Source organism: Cystoisospora suis, assembly GCF_002600585.1.
Source record: "Cystoisospora suis strain Wien I chromosome Unknown contig_3139, whole genome shotgun sequence".
Taxonomy (NCBI): domain Eukaryota; phylum Apicomplexa; class Conoidasida; order Eucoccidiorida; family Sarcocystidae; genus Cystoisospora; species Cystoisospora suis.
In genome coordinates this window covers 1-18,739 of record NW_027155934.1, presented here as the reverse complement: position 1 = coordinate 18,739, position 18,739 = coordinate 1, and the positions used below count along the sequence as shown (strand labels likewise).

At 54.8% G+C, this 18,739-nt stretch overlaps 3 protein-coding genes across 3 annotated transcripts; 2 read left to right on the top strand and 1 right to left on the bottom strand.

The window, feature by feature from the left end:
* CSUI_006268 (ppg3) lies at nucleotides 1–863 on the top strand. Its single transcript, XM_068066432.1, has one exon. It carries the CDS (start codon nucleotides 104–106, stop codon nucleotides 410–412), a length of 309 nt encoding a protein of 102 aa, XP_067921594.1. The 5' UTR covers nucleotides 1–103; the 3' UTR covers nucleotides 413–863.
* A 1,865-nt stretch (nucleotides 864–2,728) lies between these two features.
* Nucleotides 2,729–6,250, top strand: CSUI_006267 (tubulin beta chain). Its single transcript, XM_068066431.1, has 4 exons — nucleotides 2,729–3,842; nucleotides 4,490–5,583; nucleotides 5,706–5,793; nucleotides 5,901–6,250. The coding sequence occupies exons 1-4, from the start codon at nucleotides 3,747–3,749 to the stop codon at nucleotides 5,970–5,972; spliced, it is 1,350 nt and encodes a 449-aa protein (XP_067921593.1). The 5' UTR covers nucleotides 2,729–3,746; the 3' UTR covers nucleotides 5,973–6,250.
* A 2,306-nt stretch (nucleotides 6,251–8,556) lies between these two features.
* CSUI_006266 (ubiquitin carboxyl-terminal hydrolase) lies at nucleotides 8,557–16,318 on the bottom strand. The gene is made up of 6 exons (XM_068066430.1): nucleotides 13,403–16,318; nucleotides 12,412–12,869; nucleotides 11,622–11,705; nucleotides 10,973–11,509; nucleotides 10,120–10,268; nucleotides 8,557–9,950 (listed from the first exon to the last, which is right to left on the bottom strand). The coding sequence occupies exons 1-6, from the start codon at nucleotides 15,453–15,455 to the stop codon at nucleotides 9,092–9,094; spliced, it is 4,140 nt and encodes a 1,379-aa protein (XP_067921592.1). The 5' UTR covers nucleotides 15,456–16,318; the 3' UTR covers nucleotides 8,557–9,091.
* Between the last annotated feature and the right edge of the window lie 2,421 nt (nucleotides 16,319–18,739).

The following is an 18,739-nucleotide window of genomic DNA, read 5'->3' as shown; positions in this document are numbered from 1 at the left end:
CGATGCATCATCGTCCTCCGGAAGTCGGCAGGCCTCTCTCGAGCGTGAATTAGGTTGCAGCACTCAAGATGGTCAGTTAATAGAGTCCGGAACGAGTCTAGAGATGAGAATGAATGCAGACAGCGACCAGGGAAGCACGTCGCTATATGCTGGTGCCATGTCTTGCGGAAAGGCATCTTCAATTAGCAGCATGCCAGCTGAGCTTGTTCCGGAAGCACCAGATCCGCAGGCCGTCCGCGGGCTTTTCAAACTGATTGAAGAGCCTCTGTTAGCCATTCGGACTACCAGCACTCAAGTCGGCGCTGGGGGTTTAGCCGCTGGACTATCCGCTGTTAGCGTAGCTTCATGGAATTTACTGGATCGTCTCGTCTCTGTTCACGATCAAGCGGGAGATGCACAGTTTCGGTTTTAGAGCCGTGTCCGGCGATGGCAGGCGCGCGGTTGCTGCGAGTAGTCGACGCCAGTCTCGTAGTCTGTTGTCCAGTCCGCACCTGCTCAGGAATACATGGCATTGGGCCCGTTTGTCTCTGACGTCAGAACCTTAGCTGTAGGCGTCCCGTCCCTCAAATAGAAAAAACGGCGCCACTTGGCCAGATCAGGACTGCACATGGAGGCATCTAGGATCTAGTACGGCAGCACCGCAGGAGTCTGCCGCAGGCGGCTTCAGTGCGGGGGGACGTCGGGTCACACAGGAGTTATGGCTCAGGCTGGCGTGCGTAGAAGTTTTTTTTCGTTGAGCGGCCAGTTTTGTTACAAAGGTTGACGACGTTGCATGGGGACTTGGTCAGATGCCTCGTTCTGTACTGAAGCTGTCGCATAGGCGGGACGCCCGAACAGCCAGACCTTACTTCTACTTGTGCCTTACGGTGTGTCAGCGCGCGGGTATGTCTGTCCTGAGTGTCTCGTTTCATATGTTTGAAAAGAAACTCAGATTCTCAGGTAAAAGCTGGTTACTTCGCCCACGTAGAAGACATGCGTGGCAATGAGGGCATATCGTCTCTCCCACAGTCCCGCATCACTGAGGAAACCACTCTGTTTGCAACAGGATCCCTTGACCAGACAGGATAACGAATAAGTGGAGGTTTGCGTGGTTCATGGGACGCACAACCGAGGGACAGAAGAGCTCTCACAGTTTTATTCACTTGTACAAGTAACAGGGGTGGGGGTCCTGTGCTCGCTCTTCCTGTTGAGTGCTTAGTTCACTGCAGGGGCTTCCTCAGAGTCATCAGTGCGTTTGGGGCTCATGCTGCCAGAGTGGTGTGGCAGGCGCTGGTCTTGTATCGAGCCCCCTCACGCCTCGTCTTCGAGCCAGACTCGACCCTGATATCACATGCAAAAGGAAAAGCCCAGTATTTCTCGACAGAGGGTGATTAAGAGCTCTGCGCACTATCTCACGCGCTGTGGACGAGTCTGGAAGTCTCGTTTTAGAGGCCAGCCTGTCCGTTTAACCGGGGTGAAGGTGTGTCTTAAAAACTGGTGGATGGTTGCACAGGGCACAAAAACAGTGCAACGAGGACAGCCGAGCCCTGGATGACCAGCAGAACTGGTCGTATGCGTCTGGGCTCTCGAGACGAGTTGATCTAAACCCTGAAAGGGTTTCGTGTTCACCCTCTCGAAAGCGGGGGGTTGTCGCAGCGACCCTGTAGTAGCCGGGTGGGGTGTCTTGCAACTGGCGTAGTGCTGAGTGATCGCTGCGCAGCTGTGAAAGCTCACGGGTTCCTACATGGAGCGGCTTCGTATGAGGCATACGAGCACAGTCCGCTCAGACACTTTGTAAATCACTAACCTACAGTCGCAGTGAGGTGGGAGTGGGGCCGTCTCACCTCGGCTAGGATTTCGGTACAGAAGTATCACCACGGCTGCATCATAGGGACAGGCATTGGCAGAGCGGAGCTTTGATCAGTTTGCGAACGGTCCCTGCTTCACACTCTACTGTAGACATACGCACGGTGGATAGCCAACTGGTGTTCTTGATCTACCTTGCCGATCAGTAAATAGCGTCCACAGGAACAAACACTTTCGGGGTATTGGTGGCCGCCGGTAACTAAACGCGTATCCCTCCGATCCAACAGGGTTGACTAGACGTTCGCAGGCACATCATCTAGCACCGCCCCCCGATTAACCCTCTTCTTTCCTCGCGCTGTATCGAAGTAGTTGTCCGCGGTTTCGACAGGAGCTTCGAGGCATCGATCACAGTACAAGAGGACCTATACATGCTTGTTGCATGCAGACCCGTTTTGAGTTCGCCAGCTGTACGGGTAGACCTATGCAGTAAACGTTCGGTGGAAAGTCGGATGGTGATGTTCCTTGTTAGGAAACTATAGGTCCCAACAGCCAGCCGTTTCGGACTGAACCCAAGTGTTGGATCACTCGGTAACGGAAGCCACTGGTTCAACAAAGACGGCCTACGATGGCCCGCGTCAGCGAACTCTCGCTGCAAGAGATCTCAGTTCGCAGTAGTGCGAAGGTACGTTGTTGAGTGCCTGTAGGCTTCAGGAATTTTCTTTGCTTAGTGGTGTCAACTGGCCTGAATGGGAGTCACTCTGCGGGTCCCAACTGCTTTTCCTCGTACAAGCTCGAAGCTCTGCTTCTCAAGCCGCCCACGACAGGGCAACACCTTTGGCACTCACTCTATCTGCAGCGCACGAAATACACGGGAAGAGGTCTAACCGCACGTGCGAAATTTGTTCCCGACCGATGTCTATAGCCTCCACGCGGCCAGAAGCACGTCTACCGGGTTCCTGTCCGAAGCGCGCTCGGGCTCGTCAGCCGTAGAGCCTCTGCACCAGGCCGAGTGACTGGCACCCGCCTGCAAACTGTTGCAGCGCAACCTGGAACGCAGGCTGCACGACAAGACCAATTGTTTTGATGCCAAGTCTAGGGTTGTATGTGAATCGTGAATACGTGCTGAGGAAAGTCAAGACACGCTCTCGTTTTGCTGTGGCACACTCTGACGTGGGACTACGACTACTGGTTCGCTGCCACCAGCAGTATTTTCTGTTTTCCGCGGGCACTTCCTACTGCTACGGAAGTGTCAATCAGGAGGGCCTGGCCCTCCGTAAACAAGCAAGAATCGTGAAGGCAAGCAACAAGCAACTCCCACATCGACGGAACCCGCAGCCGATTCTGAACAGGGTTCCCTCTAGCTGCACCGCTAACTAGGGACCGAGCCGGATGGCTCGCGCTTCCCCGGGGTACTCAAGCAGCTGTCCCAGCGCAACTCTGCCGTGAGCCAGCGTGGCGCGCAAACAGTCGGTCGGCCGGACTGGCCCACTGCTCTCGGCCCTGTCTGTTGCTGTTCTGGTTTCTGGCGCGCCGTGCCTGCCGTCTAGCTCATTCTCGACAACACCTGCCTGTGCTTTTGTTCAAAAGTTCTTTGACTGTCTTTTTGTAAGATTCAAATTTGCCAAGGACACCTTGCGGCACCCCGCAGTAACATCGGTCCTGGTCCAGCCGGCCCGCAGGAAGGCGCGACATCACCCGGAGTGGGCAGCACATCACCGCAGGCATCTTCGGAGCGCGCGCATCTTGTTGCGGTCCATATCTCTCGTGATCTCACCTTCTACGCCGCTGTGTGGTCCTTTTCAGCGTCAGGTAGTCCCCAAAACAGAAACACCTCGTCTTTTTGTATCTGTCTTTGTCCAGCCTCCTTAAGCTCCCATTTTCTCTTTTGTATTGAGTAGCTGCCGAGTAACGCTCGCGTCTGACCCGCCGCCTCGTCTTCTGTCTTACTTCGGCTCGCCACAATGCGCGAGATCGTCCACATCCAGGCGGGCCAATGCGGCAACCAAATTGGCGCCAAATTCTGGGAGGTTATTTCTGATGAACATGGCGTGGACCCGGTAAATCTGCTGTCTACCCTAGAGCCTAGCAAAATGTTGCTGCTACCAACTGTCTTTCCGTGATAAGTCCTTCCGCTCGGCTTAGCTGGGACGGGCAGGTTAGATGCAGGCTCGCGCGGGCTCACTGCGTCTGCAACAGCGTCTGCCCGAGTGTCATCGACGACGAAAGGACAAATTCTGATTGTTTCTTTCCTTTTTGAGTCGTTTTCTCCCTGTTGCCTTGGCCATACGGCGCCGTGTCAGATGTTGCCGCTTCTGACTTGCCGAGCGCAGCTTCCGGCCCGTTGTCCCGCGAAGCGGCACCACACCTTTGCCCGGCACGCCGAACCCGCAGATGGAGATGTTTCTTTCCAGTACCTGGAGTCAAACCCCATTATAGTTGCTATTTCTGCATTCCGGAGGGAAAAACACGTTTTGACTTCGCTTCCAAGCCATATGGCTACATCCCAATCGCGCTGAAGCAGTCGGAGCAGCTGCCTATCTCTCCAACCAGATGAGGCCTCAAGCCAGCTGGTACCCCGTAGCCGGGGTATTTGACGGGTGCATCGCCCTGCCCCGAGTAACGCATAGCAACCTATTTTGGAACATTTACCATGCTTGGTATCAACCGATGTTCTCTGATTGGCTTGTGTGTCATGCGGTTACAGACTGGTACATACACGGGCGACAGCGACCTGCAATTAGAAAGGATTAACGTGTTCTACAATGAGGCCACCGGAGGACGTTTCGTGCCCCGCGCTATCTTGATGGACCTGGAGCCGGGTACGATGGATAGTGTCCGTGCAGGTCCCTTCGGGCAACTGTTCCGTCCTGACAACTTCGTGTTCGGACAGACGGGAGCAGGCAATAACTGGGCGAAGGGCCACTACACCGAAGGCGCGGAACTCATCGATAGTGTGCTGGATGTCGTGCGCAAGGAGGCGGAGGGCTGTGATTGCTTGCAAGGATTTCAAATCACTCACAGTCTGGGTGGTGGCACGGGATCTGGTATGGGAACCTTGCTGATTAGCAAGGTCCGCGAGGAGTATCCTGACCGCATCATGGAGACCTTCTCTGTTTTTCCGTCTCCGAAGGTTTCCGATACAGTCGTAGAACCATACAATGCCACTCTTTCAGTTCACCAGCTAGTCGAAAACGCCGACGAAGTGCAGGTCATTGACAACGAAGCCCTGTACGATATTTGCTTCCGTACGCTCAAGCTGACTACCCCCACCTACGGCGACCTCAACCATCTGGTCTCTGCAGCCATGAGCGGAGTCACCTGCTCTCTCCGTTTCCCTGGCCAGCTGAACAGCGACTTGAGAAAACTGGCAGTCAATCTCATTCCGTTCCCTCGTCTGCACTTCTTCCTGATTGGTTTTGCACCGTTGACTTCTCGCGGCTCCCAGCAGTACCGCGCCTTGACTGTTCCCGAGCTCACTCAGCAGATGTTTGACGCCAAAAACATGATGTGTGCTTCTGATCCGCGCCACGGTCGTTACCTCACCGCATGCGCTCTTTTCCGTGGGCGCATGTCTACCAAGGAAGTCGACGAGCAGATGCTGAATGTCCAGAACAAGAACTCCTCTTACTTCGTGGAGTGGATCCCCAACAACATGAAGAGCGCTGTCTGTGACATTCCTCCCAAGGGACTCAAGATGAGTGTTACTTTCGTTGGCAACAGCACCGCGATCCAAGAAATGTTCAAGCGTGTGTCCGAGCAGTTTACGGCAATGTTCCGGCGAAAAGCTTTCCTTCACTGGTACGAGACAGTGGGGACGGGCAGCTGTCTTGGTAGGGGCTGCGCACCGTCCTGACGTTACTGTACTTGTTTAGTGGGCGTCCCGAATGGACACCTTTTTCTCCTTGTCTTCATTTGCTCAGGTACACTGGTGAGGGAATGGACGAAATGGAGTTCACCGAGGCTGAATCCAACATGAACGACCTTGTATCTGAATATCAGCAATATCAGGTGGGTCTGTCTCCGGGCTGTCAAAAGAAAGAGAGCACCGTTCTGGCGAAAAATCAGGTTGGATTCTTTCGCTCTACCGTGTGTTGTGAATTTCTTTCTCAACGCAGGACGCTACCGCGGAGGAAGAGGGAGAATTTGACGAAGAAGAAGGCGCTATGGAAGCGGAGGGCGAGGCCTGAGCCCAGCATCAGTGTAACATGATCGTGTATTTGGTGTTTTCTTCGATACCCGCCTGGACTTTGGGGTTGGATTCCCGCGTGTGACAGAATTCTTTTTGATTTAAAGCTGGATTGAGCGTTGTCAATCATTACGGTTTGGAGTGGTGTGGATGCATCTCATTGTCACAAGGGTTATTGGTTATCGTCTGGTGCCCTTTAGCAACGGAGACGAACACTTCTTAATGCTCCCCTGAATGCCTCGTGGGCTCGCGAGACACACCCGTATTTCTAAGCGAGCTAGACTCGACAAGTCGGAGCTTTAGACCACCCGAAACCGCAACCGTACGCAAACGGAGACGGGCAGTAAATTCAGTACTCGGATTGGTTCTGAGACCACTAAGAGGCTTACGCAAAAGCGGAAACACACACGTATCCAGTCCCACCTTGCTTTAGCTACTGAACCTCTCGGTGTTTGGATGTGAATGAGTTGCATGTTTCGCCGCGTTGCTCTTCGGTCTCCGTGGAGACCACATTGGGCAACCGAGGTCTACAGGCACCCGGTGCTCACGTGTAGTCCATCAAAGCAAACGGTTGACAGTGCTCATCTCCACATATGACCGTCGACACAGTCTAAGGCGTTGACACAACCCCGGCACCCAAGCACTTACAGCCTGGTAAGTGCCGATCCACAGTCGCTTGGAATTGCAACCAGAAAGATCCGTTCGCTTCGGCTAGCGGAAACGGGACACAGCTTTCAGGCCACCATTGACTAGTCGGGGCGGGAGCAACGTTCAGGTCTGGCGTAGTCACTTCAACGGCTAACCGCAGAAATATGCGTGGCAAGGAGGCCTTGCCTGCTTCCAGACTGCAGGTAGTGGACGGCGGGTGGCCGTCCAGGCAGATGATGGCAACTCTTGCAGGGTGGTGCGGGTCAGCACCAGACTTGCTGCATCCTCGTAGACTTCGGCGCGGTCGCCAGGCTTGGTTCGATATTGGGACACTCTGGACGCCAGCAGGATGGCGGTGGACGTGCTGTGTAAGCGAGACCAAGCACCGTGGATGGGCTAGCAACGAAAAGCACTATCTCGGCGCAGATCGGGTACCCAGGAGCGTCCCCCGCCACACTTCAGGCTACAGGGGCTGTTTCCGTTAGCCATCTGGTGCTCTTACGTGACTATGTCTATACCATCGCTACAGAATTCTGCAGGGAAGAGCGCCTTCGGACATTCGGAGGAGGATGCCAGATCCCACATTGCTACTTCAACGAAATCGCTTGAAAGGGATTCCCCAACCTCTGCTGTGAATATGCATGCACAGAGCTGTTCTTGCTTTGCTCGTATTGAACGGAGCATCGAGAGATCCGGGTCGTCTGCCTCACGTCCGGTATGTGGGACATAGGTCAAGCGCTGGATCCCCTACACAACACGCATACACATGATTAGCCTATCCGTAGTCCGAGAGGCGTCCCCGCTCCGCAGCTTAGACTGAAAATCCCAACTCTTTTAGCGCCTGCCGTCGTCGTTTCGATATTTTTGCATCGGAATATAGATGCACGGCGTGCTTCTGCAGACATGTGTGCGTGTGCCGTAGATGTCATCTATCCTTGTTTGTATTCTTGGAATTCCGGGAAAGAGTCTGTGAACCACTGTGAATTATCTTCTGGGCCCGTCGCCCGAGTCCTTCCACGTCGTCAGTTAGCTGAAGTGTCTTACAAGGGGAAGGTAGCCTCCTGGCAAAAACCGACCGGTACTACCGGTCACCGAGAGGCTAGTCTCAGGCAGCGCAATCCTCTAACCAAGAGTCTCTCACTTTCCGACATGACGCTTTTGCGCGATCTTGTGCCAGATATGCCCAGCTTCCAAGCTGACTACAACAGTGTCGGGACTTCGCTCCAGGGGAAGACTCCCAAGACCGTGGCTCTACGGAGCGATCTTCGTTCCTGCGCTTCCACGTAAGAGGCCACAGTGCACTCTTTTTTGTCCTCTTTCCCGTCAGGGGCTGCCTTCCAAAAAAAGCTATGTGCCGTTCTGAAAAGGGCATCCGAGCGCGAGGGGTAGAAACACGATTCTCGGATCTTTATACTTGTCCATGTGGGATACCGATCCATCATGAAAGCGTGTATTTTCAATCGTGGCCCAGATCCTGAGAGTGGTTTTGCAGCGACCCACCGAGCCATCTGAAAAAGGTACGGCTGAGGAGCGACACTGGTGGGTCCAGTAACACTCCTCCGTTGCACAGCAAGCGAAGAATGAAAAGGGGACTCTGCGCCTGCAGGTGTAATAGCCGCACCAGCCGTGTGCTACCACAACAAAACTGCCGGCATTGCTCCAGTCTCCCATCTGCCGAATGCTGCCATAGAGCACCAGCTACAGTGTCAAAGAGATTGGACGCCAATGAGTTTAGGGTTAACCCTTGCGGTGCCCGCAACGCAATCCTAAACCCCACGCAGCGCGAACTCCGTGACGACAGTGCTCAAAACGCCATACCGAACGCAACACTCGACTCGTTTTCACTTCGGCTGAAACGGAGGACGGCGGGTACGCGCCGAGTCAGGACTTCCGAAACAGGTCTAGCGCGTTTTCTCTATAGCGCCTTACTCTTGCTGTAGACAACTGGTAGCCAGTGCGGACCCCGGGGGCCCGCAGACTCTAGCGGCAAGGCGGAAGTCATCAGTATGGAGAACTTCTTACCACAAGACAACCTGGTCTTCTGCGGCAGCACAAACGCTGCCACGGCCAAAAAACCTTCAAAAGACAATATGCCGCCTGTGAACAAAGTGATGCTGCGTAAGCAGGAAGGAGGTACGCAGCGTGAGTTTCTTTTTGTTGCCTAACAGAAGCTGCCACAACAGATGGAACACACCCAACCAAGTCTGTCTTCCCGGGTCCGTGAAAGGTTTCTGAGTTTTTTCTTCGCTGTCTCTCCTTGGACGTTCCACCCGTGATGCTTGACTCTTGAAGCAACGGTTCCTTCGAAAGGAATGGGTACCCCCTTTGGCCAGCTGCTTGCTCCAGTGACACCAAACGGCTACATCCGAATGCCACTTATCCTTCTTTCTCCTTCCGCCCTCGTGACCAGAAGGGGCACTGCAGTAAGGAACGACGTCACTTCGCTTTGAAGCTCGTACCTTCACCACATTCCTACATGCGCTCTCCCACCCACTTCCTGGCCTGTAAAAACGGCACGGAAGGATCAGTGTTGACCTGCCAACCACGGTTCACGAAGAAAAGAAGGTAGTGTCCCTCCATCGCTCGCACGTGAGAGAACGGTCTCCGAATACAGTGAGAATCATCGCACACCACCCAGGAGTCCCCTTTCTCACTGTGCGCTCCGTTGAACCTCTGATTTAGTTGGTTGGACGTGACTGTACCCACATGCTGGCTTGCCCTATTGCTCAAAGCCGCCGAGATAACACGGGTTGCTGCAGTGTAGTGCCCCGAGTCGAGCTCAAATCCCTTGTGACACACTACCCCGGTTAGACTATAAGTCTTCTGTTTGTCCGACAAAGAAGAAGACCCATCCTCGCAGTTCTCTCTATTCAGTTGGTCCCCTGGGTCTCCTGCCCCCGAATCCATCGCAGTCTTCTGCACTAACCAATTTGAGCGCAGAGTGAGAGTTTCACTTAAGTCGACCAAATGAGAGACTTTCGTGGCTTGCTGTCTTTGACGGTCGAAGCTAAACCGCTGAAGGAGAATGACGAGAACCGGCGGAGCTGAATCAATTCGCGATATGACCCGCTGCTTCGGCCTTTTTCCAGTGCTCTTGGGCGCACCCCCCCTTTTCTGTCGGGAAGCGTCATCGCTACCTCTCCTACTATGGCTGCCCACGGAAGAGGGCTCGACGTCACGATCTGCGAAATGGTGATCCAGAACGGCCTCCAGTGAGCGCAGATGCGGTAGCACAGAGCACGAAAGCAGGAGGAAAAACTCTGTATTGTCACTCAGTTTCGATCCTGTACGGGGATCCACGCAAACCGCCCGCAGCCGACCGCCAAAAAGCCTGTTGTTGGGGGAAACCCGCACACAAACACGGTGCAAAAGAAGACAGAAAAGAGACATAAATTCCTTGTTCTTGCGATGTACGCGCACCTTCATTGGGAAAAAGGCTACCTCGACTGAGTTTTACATCGGCAGGCGCACAGACACCCGTGATCAGGTACGAAACTCACCTGTAAATCAGAGAATCTTCCTCAGTGCCGATGACCCTCTGAATTACTTTCTTCCGGTTCTTCCCGATGTCCACAAAGCCATCGTCCTCGCCAAGCGTTGTTGCGCCCCCTTCTGCATTCAGTTCTGAAGCAGCACGTCCACGACGGCTCTGTTTGAGCAAACAAAACAAAATCGCTAGTGAGCAGCCGTACCCCCGTCTCGCGCAGAAGGCCAACGCCCGAAGACCCCCCCGAGTTCTGAAGTGCTAAAGTTGCACGCAGAACCAAACACTGCGAGGTAGAAGAATATGCACGGGCCCCTGGCTCATCCTGACATAGATACAAATCACGCTCGTGAATTTGAAACCGTTGTGTCGTGATATGCCAATTAAATTTCCCAGTTCAATGAAGCTCGTGATCAACGCACGGTACTGCTGTTCTGCTTTGAATCCAGGCAGCGGACAACACGAAGGTAACGGGATATACCAGGAAAGAAAGACAAGATTTCTTATCAGAATGCAGCGCGGTACACACAAGACTGCTTCCACATCTAGACACGAAACAGACCGCTAAGCAGATCACGGTGCAAAGACTGAGATACAAATGCGCCGAAGCCAGCCTTACCACCGAAGCTCACAAATTCAGTGAGCACGCGCAGACAGAAAAATATCCGAGAATAGTGAATAGACCTTGGTTTTCGTACACGGGGAAGCAAAACGGCTCTTCACATATCAATACACAGACACCGGCATACTCACCTACTCACCGAATATGCAATGTACGCACGATTCTGCATGGCTTGCCAAACAAGTAGATGTAGCTTTGCACGACTACCCTTCGCGACAAGTGGTTCCGCGTCCCGTCTTGGTCGTACCTGCCACTTGCACTCTTCGTGCAGACCACTCAGAAGAAGAAGCAGAAATTCAGAGGCATCAGCCTGTCTCCCCCAGCCCACCTCAGCCACACGGGCCATCTCCTTTCCATGATGATCCTTGTACAGAAGACTCCGGAAGATACCGCCCACATCTACCACAGGGGCTGTCCCATCAGGCTGCCCAGGAATAACTCGTCTATCCCCGAGAATCAACCGACAAGCCTTTCCCAAGGCTGACCAGAACGGGAACCGCGAATTCAAGTGTGACAGCGAGGTGTCAGCGTCTAAGAAGAGATCCCCCAAGGACGTGCGAGCTTCAGTAAAGCCACCACCAGACCAAGCGTCCCACGCTCTTCCTTCGGTGGAACAAGTCGCTCCCTCTCCACCTTGCAGACTGCAGCAAGGAGGGTGTACGAAAACCGGGCACAGCGACAACCAGATCGGGAGAAGAGCTTGAAAAACAGCGTTCAGGTAGCAGTTGTTGTGTGTGTTGAGCAAGCCGGGGGGGCAGAACGAGAAAGCTGCAGAGGCCGTCACCTGATAAACCACAGAGGGCCACACCACTAGCAAGGTGAATACAACAAGCAGGAAAGCAGGAACAAACTTTCTAAGTGATTGGTGACACACGCGTAAGACAGAAGAAACGTACCTGCAGATTCAAGAGAGGGAGGCGTATTGCCCCTTGCTTGGTCGTATCCACAGCCGTCGTCTTTGTGGTGCAGGATCGTGCTCGCTGTACGCAGCAGTACATATCACCCTCAGAAACACTACGATTATCATTTGTCAGTCGGCCATCTACTGACTGAAGAGTCATTATGTCTTCGTGTTTTCTCCGCCAGCTGTGCTGCAGCAAGTCACTGTGAAAGCTATAGATCGTACGCATTTCTGAAAAACACTCGGATTGAATCCCCTGCCCACGAAAGAGGCGGCCCCCTTCTGGACAGGCTCCGCTCCCGAAGAAGTGTAATCTACCATCATCGGGAAAAGGAAGCCTGACATGCTCTGTCGGATCTGCACAAGCCGACTGCTCCTGCTGAAGAAAGGAGTTTTTACCCAGTGCCCGAGAAAGAGAAAAATCCCCCAAGGTGACAAAGCAAACGGCTTTTAGGCGTGTGCCCATACTGAGGACCCACGCTGCCGGCCGTACTGCACAGCGCAGTGCCTACAATGCCGACACTTGATGTGTACTGATATGCGTCCGTCTGTCCCGGGGCGCTCCGTTTCCCATTAACACTAATCATCTGTTCCAGAAATCGGGACTTCACCCACAAGACAGCCGAACCAGACGCACACGGGAATTCACGCTGGTCGCGCGAATAGGCCTCCCCTAAAGCCCACACGCATTTCGGACTCCCGTGCCACCCGGAGCAGTACGGTTCACCCTGACTTGCTCCCCACGCCTGAAGCTTCACAGCAGCTATCACTACACGAGTGATTACCTCCATACTAGCAGCTCTGTCAAGTACTGCATTGAGCAAATAGAAGAGCTTCTGTGCTCCTTTAGTCTCCTCTTCTCCTCTCCGCTGTTCTTTGGTCTCTTCCCCTGCCTCTCTCTCTGGCCCGGCCTCACATCGCAGTCGATCATCTTCTCGACTCAGCTTTGCTTCTCCTACACCTCTACCCGCCTCTCTTCCCTTTTCCTCCAGCGCCTGCTGGCGGACAAAAACCGGCTCATTTTCTCTCCTGACAGGTATCGTTCCTCTGTCTGCTCTTTCGTGCAGATCCCTGTCTGTCACCGGCATCCCGTCCGCCGTGGCGCTCTGCACTCCCTCGCACTGAACCGCTCGCGCTCCTCCGGTTGTTTCATCTCTCCCAGGAATCCTAGTTCCCCGCCCGGATCGCGAGGAACTTGCATCCTCACTTCTGACAGATTCTGAAGTTTTTCCAGAGCTCAGGCCTAAGAAGAAACATAGTGCAAAAACACGATCAGCCCGCATGTACCTCTGGTCAGCTGTTGAGCACTCTGAACAGCACTGCCCGTCACACGCCAGTCCTGGAAAGATGGCCATGAAAGGAAGCAGAGGCGTTCTACTATCTCCTGCTTCGGCGGGAAGCAGGGGACGACAGGACGTCTAAATATCACGTAGTGATTACTGAAGAGCGGCTAAAAGCCTTTCCCGACTGCCCCTAAAGACAAGAGCAGAGAGGAGCCATAAAACACATTTGACGGAAAATCCACTCGAGCGGTTGATTGAAGGTCAACCTCTGACATGCAACTACCCACCACATACCGGTTCCAAAACCGGACCTCCACCATCGCGTATATTTCACCGCCTTTGTACGCCCGAAACTTCTTACAAACTCGTGACCCCATCGTCGCTATATCAGCGCTCTTGGGCAAAACCCATGTAAAAGGTACGCCTGCCTGAAGAGGAGACGTCCAGCACGCATCCATCAGAGTGGAGTGTACACATACGAAGGTGCACACACCTTTCCACGGACTTCCCGAGGGTGCTTGCTTGACTGCCGCGCTTGGGCCGCGGCTCCAGCAAGAAGGCAGTGGCGGCATAACGCAACCAGCGGAGCCGCTATAAGAAGGGGAGCGAGATACGGGGCTAGGAGGTAGAGAAGCTATTGGAGAGAGGAGAGGGGAAGCCGCAGACGCGCGTACAGACGCAGGACAAACCGGTGGGACGGAAGACCCGAGTACGGAGAAGGGAATAAAAGACCCGTCAGACCCAAGGCCATGACGCGCAGGCGACGTGGTAGAAGCGGCACATGCAGTACCAGCTGTCGCTACCATCTCACGAGCCGTGTCAACCAGCACCATCCGTGGCAGGGTAACCGGCGACACAGATGAATGTAGTAAGGGCCGCTGAAACTTCAGCGCAGAGCTAGCCTGCTCGCCGGATGCATTCCCCACCACCTGAGGTGTCTCCCTCAAAGCATCTCCTTTCTGCTCTAGCGTCCGCCGCCTGTCGGTCGCACGTATGTCTTCTTTCCCGGCCCGTTCGGACTCGGCCACGCGCTGTGCCCAAGTTCTAGGTGCGCAAGCGAGAGCTTCACCAGCCAAGGGAGCCACGCCTGTGCCTGTGCTAAGTCGGCCCTCATGCTGGGGAAACGACGAGATCTGAGAGGACGAAGTAACACCGTACGGTACGATCTGTGCGACAGAGAAAGTGAGAGACCCTTCTACAGGGACCGGATTCTGATCATAGTGACGAGACACTGAGCTGACGCCGGGAGGCGTAACTGCACTGAGGGGTGGTGATAACACACCCCCCCCACCATAAGGTCCTTGGCTCGCCCGCACCCGTACTCCCGAGGCTTCCCCCTCTGCCGGTGTCGCCTCTGATATCACCACTGTTGAGCTAGCTGCCGCGCCTGGTACTCGACCGGTCTCCTGACCCCTCACCATCTCGTCCTTAAATGCGGCTCCCCTGGAATCCGCGGCCCCCCACTCCCTTAGCTCGGCCAGCGCACAGTTGCTCGACTGAATCACCGGCGGGACACCAAGATGCTTAGCAGTTCCATAGGGCGAGGCCGACACCCTGTCGGTCTCCGTGTTTTCCTCTTTTGAGGTAGAAGACACCTCTCTAATCTCTGCCGCTGTGTCAGCAGAACTGATTCCGACTTCCGGACTAGGCCACGAGCTCGGCATAGGGTTGACCCTCAGCTCTGGAATGCCAGGAAAACTACTAATACTGGTGCTGCTCTGTTGTGTACTGCACTCGATCATCTCGTGTCCCCTCTTCCATGGTACCTCTTGTTGACCTTCTTTATTCTCTCCGGACAACTCTGAAACAGGTCCCCCAGGGTCCCTCCGCTCCTCAACACGGGGAGCCGCGGACCCGTCTAGACCTGAAAGCGATGTGTCTCGATGGCTCCCTGGCGAAACTGCTGCTCCATCCGCGAAGCTCGTTCCCAGCGCGGAAGAAACTCGGAAACCTCTCCGGGCGGCATCCGTTCCCTTCTGCGAAGAATACACACTCTCGGGAACGTGCCTCCACACAGATGCAGCGACACTTTCCCTTGCTTCCGTACAGATGTTTTCCACTCCCCCCAAAAGCTGCGGTGTCTGCGGCACTACTTTTTGCTGTAACTGGCGGCCAGGGAGCGGCGCAGCCCCCCCATAACTAGGCGCTGCAACGCTAGGGCTGTTCAGCGGCGGCTCGCACCCATCTTCCTGCGCACGTGTCTCGAATCTATGCTGCTGCTGACGCGGACCTCTCCTGCGGTTGTCTGCTCCACCAGAGAGCCCACCACCTTTCACTCGGACATTCTTCTCTCTAGCCAATATACGCGCGTCAAAAGAAAGACTGTTGTCCGAGGCGTTAATGGCTGTTTTCCTCTCCGTCTGCTCCGCAGCACCGCGGTGGCGTCGCAGTGCCCTCTGAACACACAACTGACCGCGGTTGTCACTCTCGATGCCGATGCTAGAGTCTAGGAGAGCGCTGGACTCGAGAGGAGGATGGACGCGAGAGGAGGAAGACGACGCATCATACGACGCGGCGGTGGCAGCAGGAGAAAAAGCAGAAGCCATGAGGGACCTCACAACAAACGGTCACGCGAGTGAACATGGCGACGTACAGCTTGGTGCTCCGCTTCCTGTTTTCGTAGCGGTCAAATTTGTCTCGTCTCTGTCTCCTGTGCTGTTCTATCCCTTCAGTTTGCCTCAGCTTTTTGAACCTTATCTACACGGATGGCCTGCCTCAACTGAGAGCCAGTGGAAGCTAACCCTCACCCTGATCAGCAGAAACCCAGCTTTCGGAGCGCTCGAGAGTTCCTTGAAGTGGGCGTAGTTGGCGCTGGGAAGGCATACTGCACAGGATGGCTGCCATTCAGCAACCAGTCCGGCTAGCGGAATTCCGTCTCACTGCAGCCGGTCTGGCTCCACTTACAGACGTAGAGAAAAGGCAAGCAACCATCGGAAGTTGCCTGTATAGCACCCAATCCCAACAATGCAGAACGCTCAAAAAAAGAAAAAGTAACGACAGCGCTGTAGCAAGCTACAGCCCGGCACGCATGACTACTCCACCGCGGAAGACCTCGTTCGTTCCCCACCGGCAGACGCTAACCCGACGTGCGCTACGGACAGACGACGACTTGAACGGCAAAACGAAGAGAACGACTGGTCCCTCCCCGCGGCACGGCCTCCGCACAGCACAGGCAGACTTAGTGAACTGAGCTGGCATTGCACAGGAGAGGCACCGTCCGAGAGACTGCCAAAAAAAAGCCGCAGGCGCAGGCGCTAAGAGCCAGAGGGGAGCTCCTTCAAAGGTAAAAGGTAAGAAGACACAATCGTCACGGGCTGCCAGCTCGATTCATCTGGGCGCAGACGCGCATGCACATGCCACGTCGATGTCGATAGTAGACGCAGCCTGACCTGTTCAGCGTGGCCGTAAGACACCCTACCGGCTGCTTTTCTTTAGTACTCCCCGCTTGCCTCTTCCCTGAGAACGCGATCGTGCAGCGCAGATAGTAGATTCGCCAAGGTCGCTTCTCCAAGCCTCTACTAGTGATACAAGGTGCGTTTATGTATGAGATACCCGAAGGAAGCAAGAGAAAGAACCACGCAGTTCCAGCACCCGCCGGCAAGATTGCTCCACCCGACGCGCTGGTGACTGCCACGGCGATGGCAGTGCAGGGTTTTGCTTTCCGGGCCTTCTTTTTCTACTGAGCTAAACCTCTCTAGCGGGCCCTGCCACCACATCGAAAGCGGAATCGGGACGCGCCGGCACAGCCTGCAATTGCCATCCGCGACGAGGCAGTGCGAGAATGCATGAACCCCCCCCAGACTGTTAGGGCTACTAACCGGCTTCCACCGAGTTAGGAGCGGCACAGGACTTCGCTAGAGTGCACCTTCTCTCAACCCGGGAAGCAGTACTGAAGTGTGCATAAGCGGAGAAGCGCATGTAGCAGCATGTGCGACGGGTTTTAGGGGAAAAGCGAAAAGCCTATTTAAAACCTATCGCAGCAGGCTGTTGAAGATTCCACGCTTATCCCCGGAGTTTCGTGATTGCAGGAGCGCTGGCAAGATTGTATGGAAAGCTTCTTTTCTTATCTCTTCTCTTTGAATTACATGTGTCAGCCAGCCCGATGCTGTTACTATTCCGCTTCCGGACTGCCGACTCCCATATACTGGATGAGTCTTCTGATCAGTCCATCCTGCCTGCTGTAGACACCCACATACTGTCCTACAGTGGACTAACTGGGGTAGACACTTCTGTTTGTTTTAAGTCGTAGCACGCTAAAGTGCTCTCACATTGCCAAGGTGCGACACAACATGCTTGTACTGTAGGGGTCTAAATCAGAAACTGGGAAGCCAAAAACCGCCTCCCTCAGTGCGGGCAACTCACGACACAAGGATGACAGCGTTTCACGGGACCAGCGAGACCGGCCAAATACACACGGACTGCTACGCGATGAGGCACCGGTAAGCATGGAGCCGGCAGAGATGAAGTCTGGTTACCGATCACCTGTCTTTTGATACGCTGATATCAGACTATTCCGTGCCCGCTTAGAACCTGCCGTCCAAAGATGATGGGTGTGACATCTGCGGCTCTCCGCCGTGAGCACGCAGCACACGCGCTGTGCGACTGGGCGGGAGGGCACCACACTGTTCGGGCTCTCTACCTGCTGCATCCTAACCAGCACTACCATGTCATGGGAGATCCGAATGCTTCCGCCTGATAACGTCAACTATCGTATCGCTGTTCTCCCACGGTTGGTGAAACGCTGCGTCTTGCCACCTTGGAAGGTCCCCAGCTCGGTCTTCGGTGGCGACTTGGGGATCGACGTGACCATAGACTGCTAAAGTGGACTAGACGGACTTCCGGCTTTTCGGCCCATCGAGTCCCGTATGGGCACCAAGAGAGCCAGTGAAAGAAGGCCTAACCGGGAACTGCTCACTCTCCTTCCATGCCCGCAGAGAGCAGAGCACTTGCAACAGCAAAGGTTATTGTAGGCTGCAAGCTCGGTGGGACGGGGACACCCGTAAGCTAGTCTTGATCACTAAACCACTGTAGTATTCGTAGTGATGCGGGCCCCCGAGGCAGGCCGGGGACACCCGTACGCTTGTCTTGATCACTAAACCACTGTAGTATCCGTAGTGATGCGGGCCACCGAGAAACCGGGTAGGGCTCCCACGCTCCCTAGTCGTAGGCACTAGGTGCACAGACTCCCTCTAAGGAGAGTACATAGAGGAACTTGGTACCGGGGCGCAGGTCTTTCGTTGGCGAACAAGGTCGTCATGTAGCTCTTGCGTCGCCTGCCTTGTAAAGCAATTCCCTCAGGTTCTAGCCATACTGCCCCAACCCTGCAAGTTATTACCGTTACTTCCGTCAGGCAGCGGCCCGAGAGGGGATCTCAAGGGCTCACCGTGGACATGTCACAAAGGGTCGCTCTCATACACGCAGTCCAAGGAGTATCCGACGAGGCCCAGCTTCAACTGCCCCTTTCATCATGTCATCCAGCGGGTCCCCGCACAGCAGTCTGTTGGTTTCGTCCCCCTGCTCGTTCGTTTGTCGATGGCTGGGCTCGATGCGACTTCTTCATCCTTACGCGGAGTTCGGTTTGGTGATCGCTTTGAGTGATATGCCGGGCAACACAATAGTACGCCCACGGCCGAACTGGAGCAAGCCTGTAACGATTCTTGGCGTCCTGAGACTACGCGAAGTCGGCTTCGGCGTCCCGAAGGGGTGGTATCTCGACTGGGCGTGGGCTGATCGTCTCCCATAGTCTGTTGACCCAGCGTAGCCTTCATCCACCTTGAACCAATACCTTCGGCGAAGAACCTAGGATGTCGACCTAGCCTCCTCGGCGGCT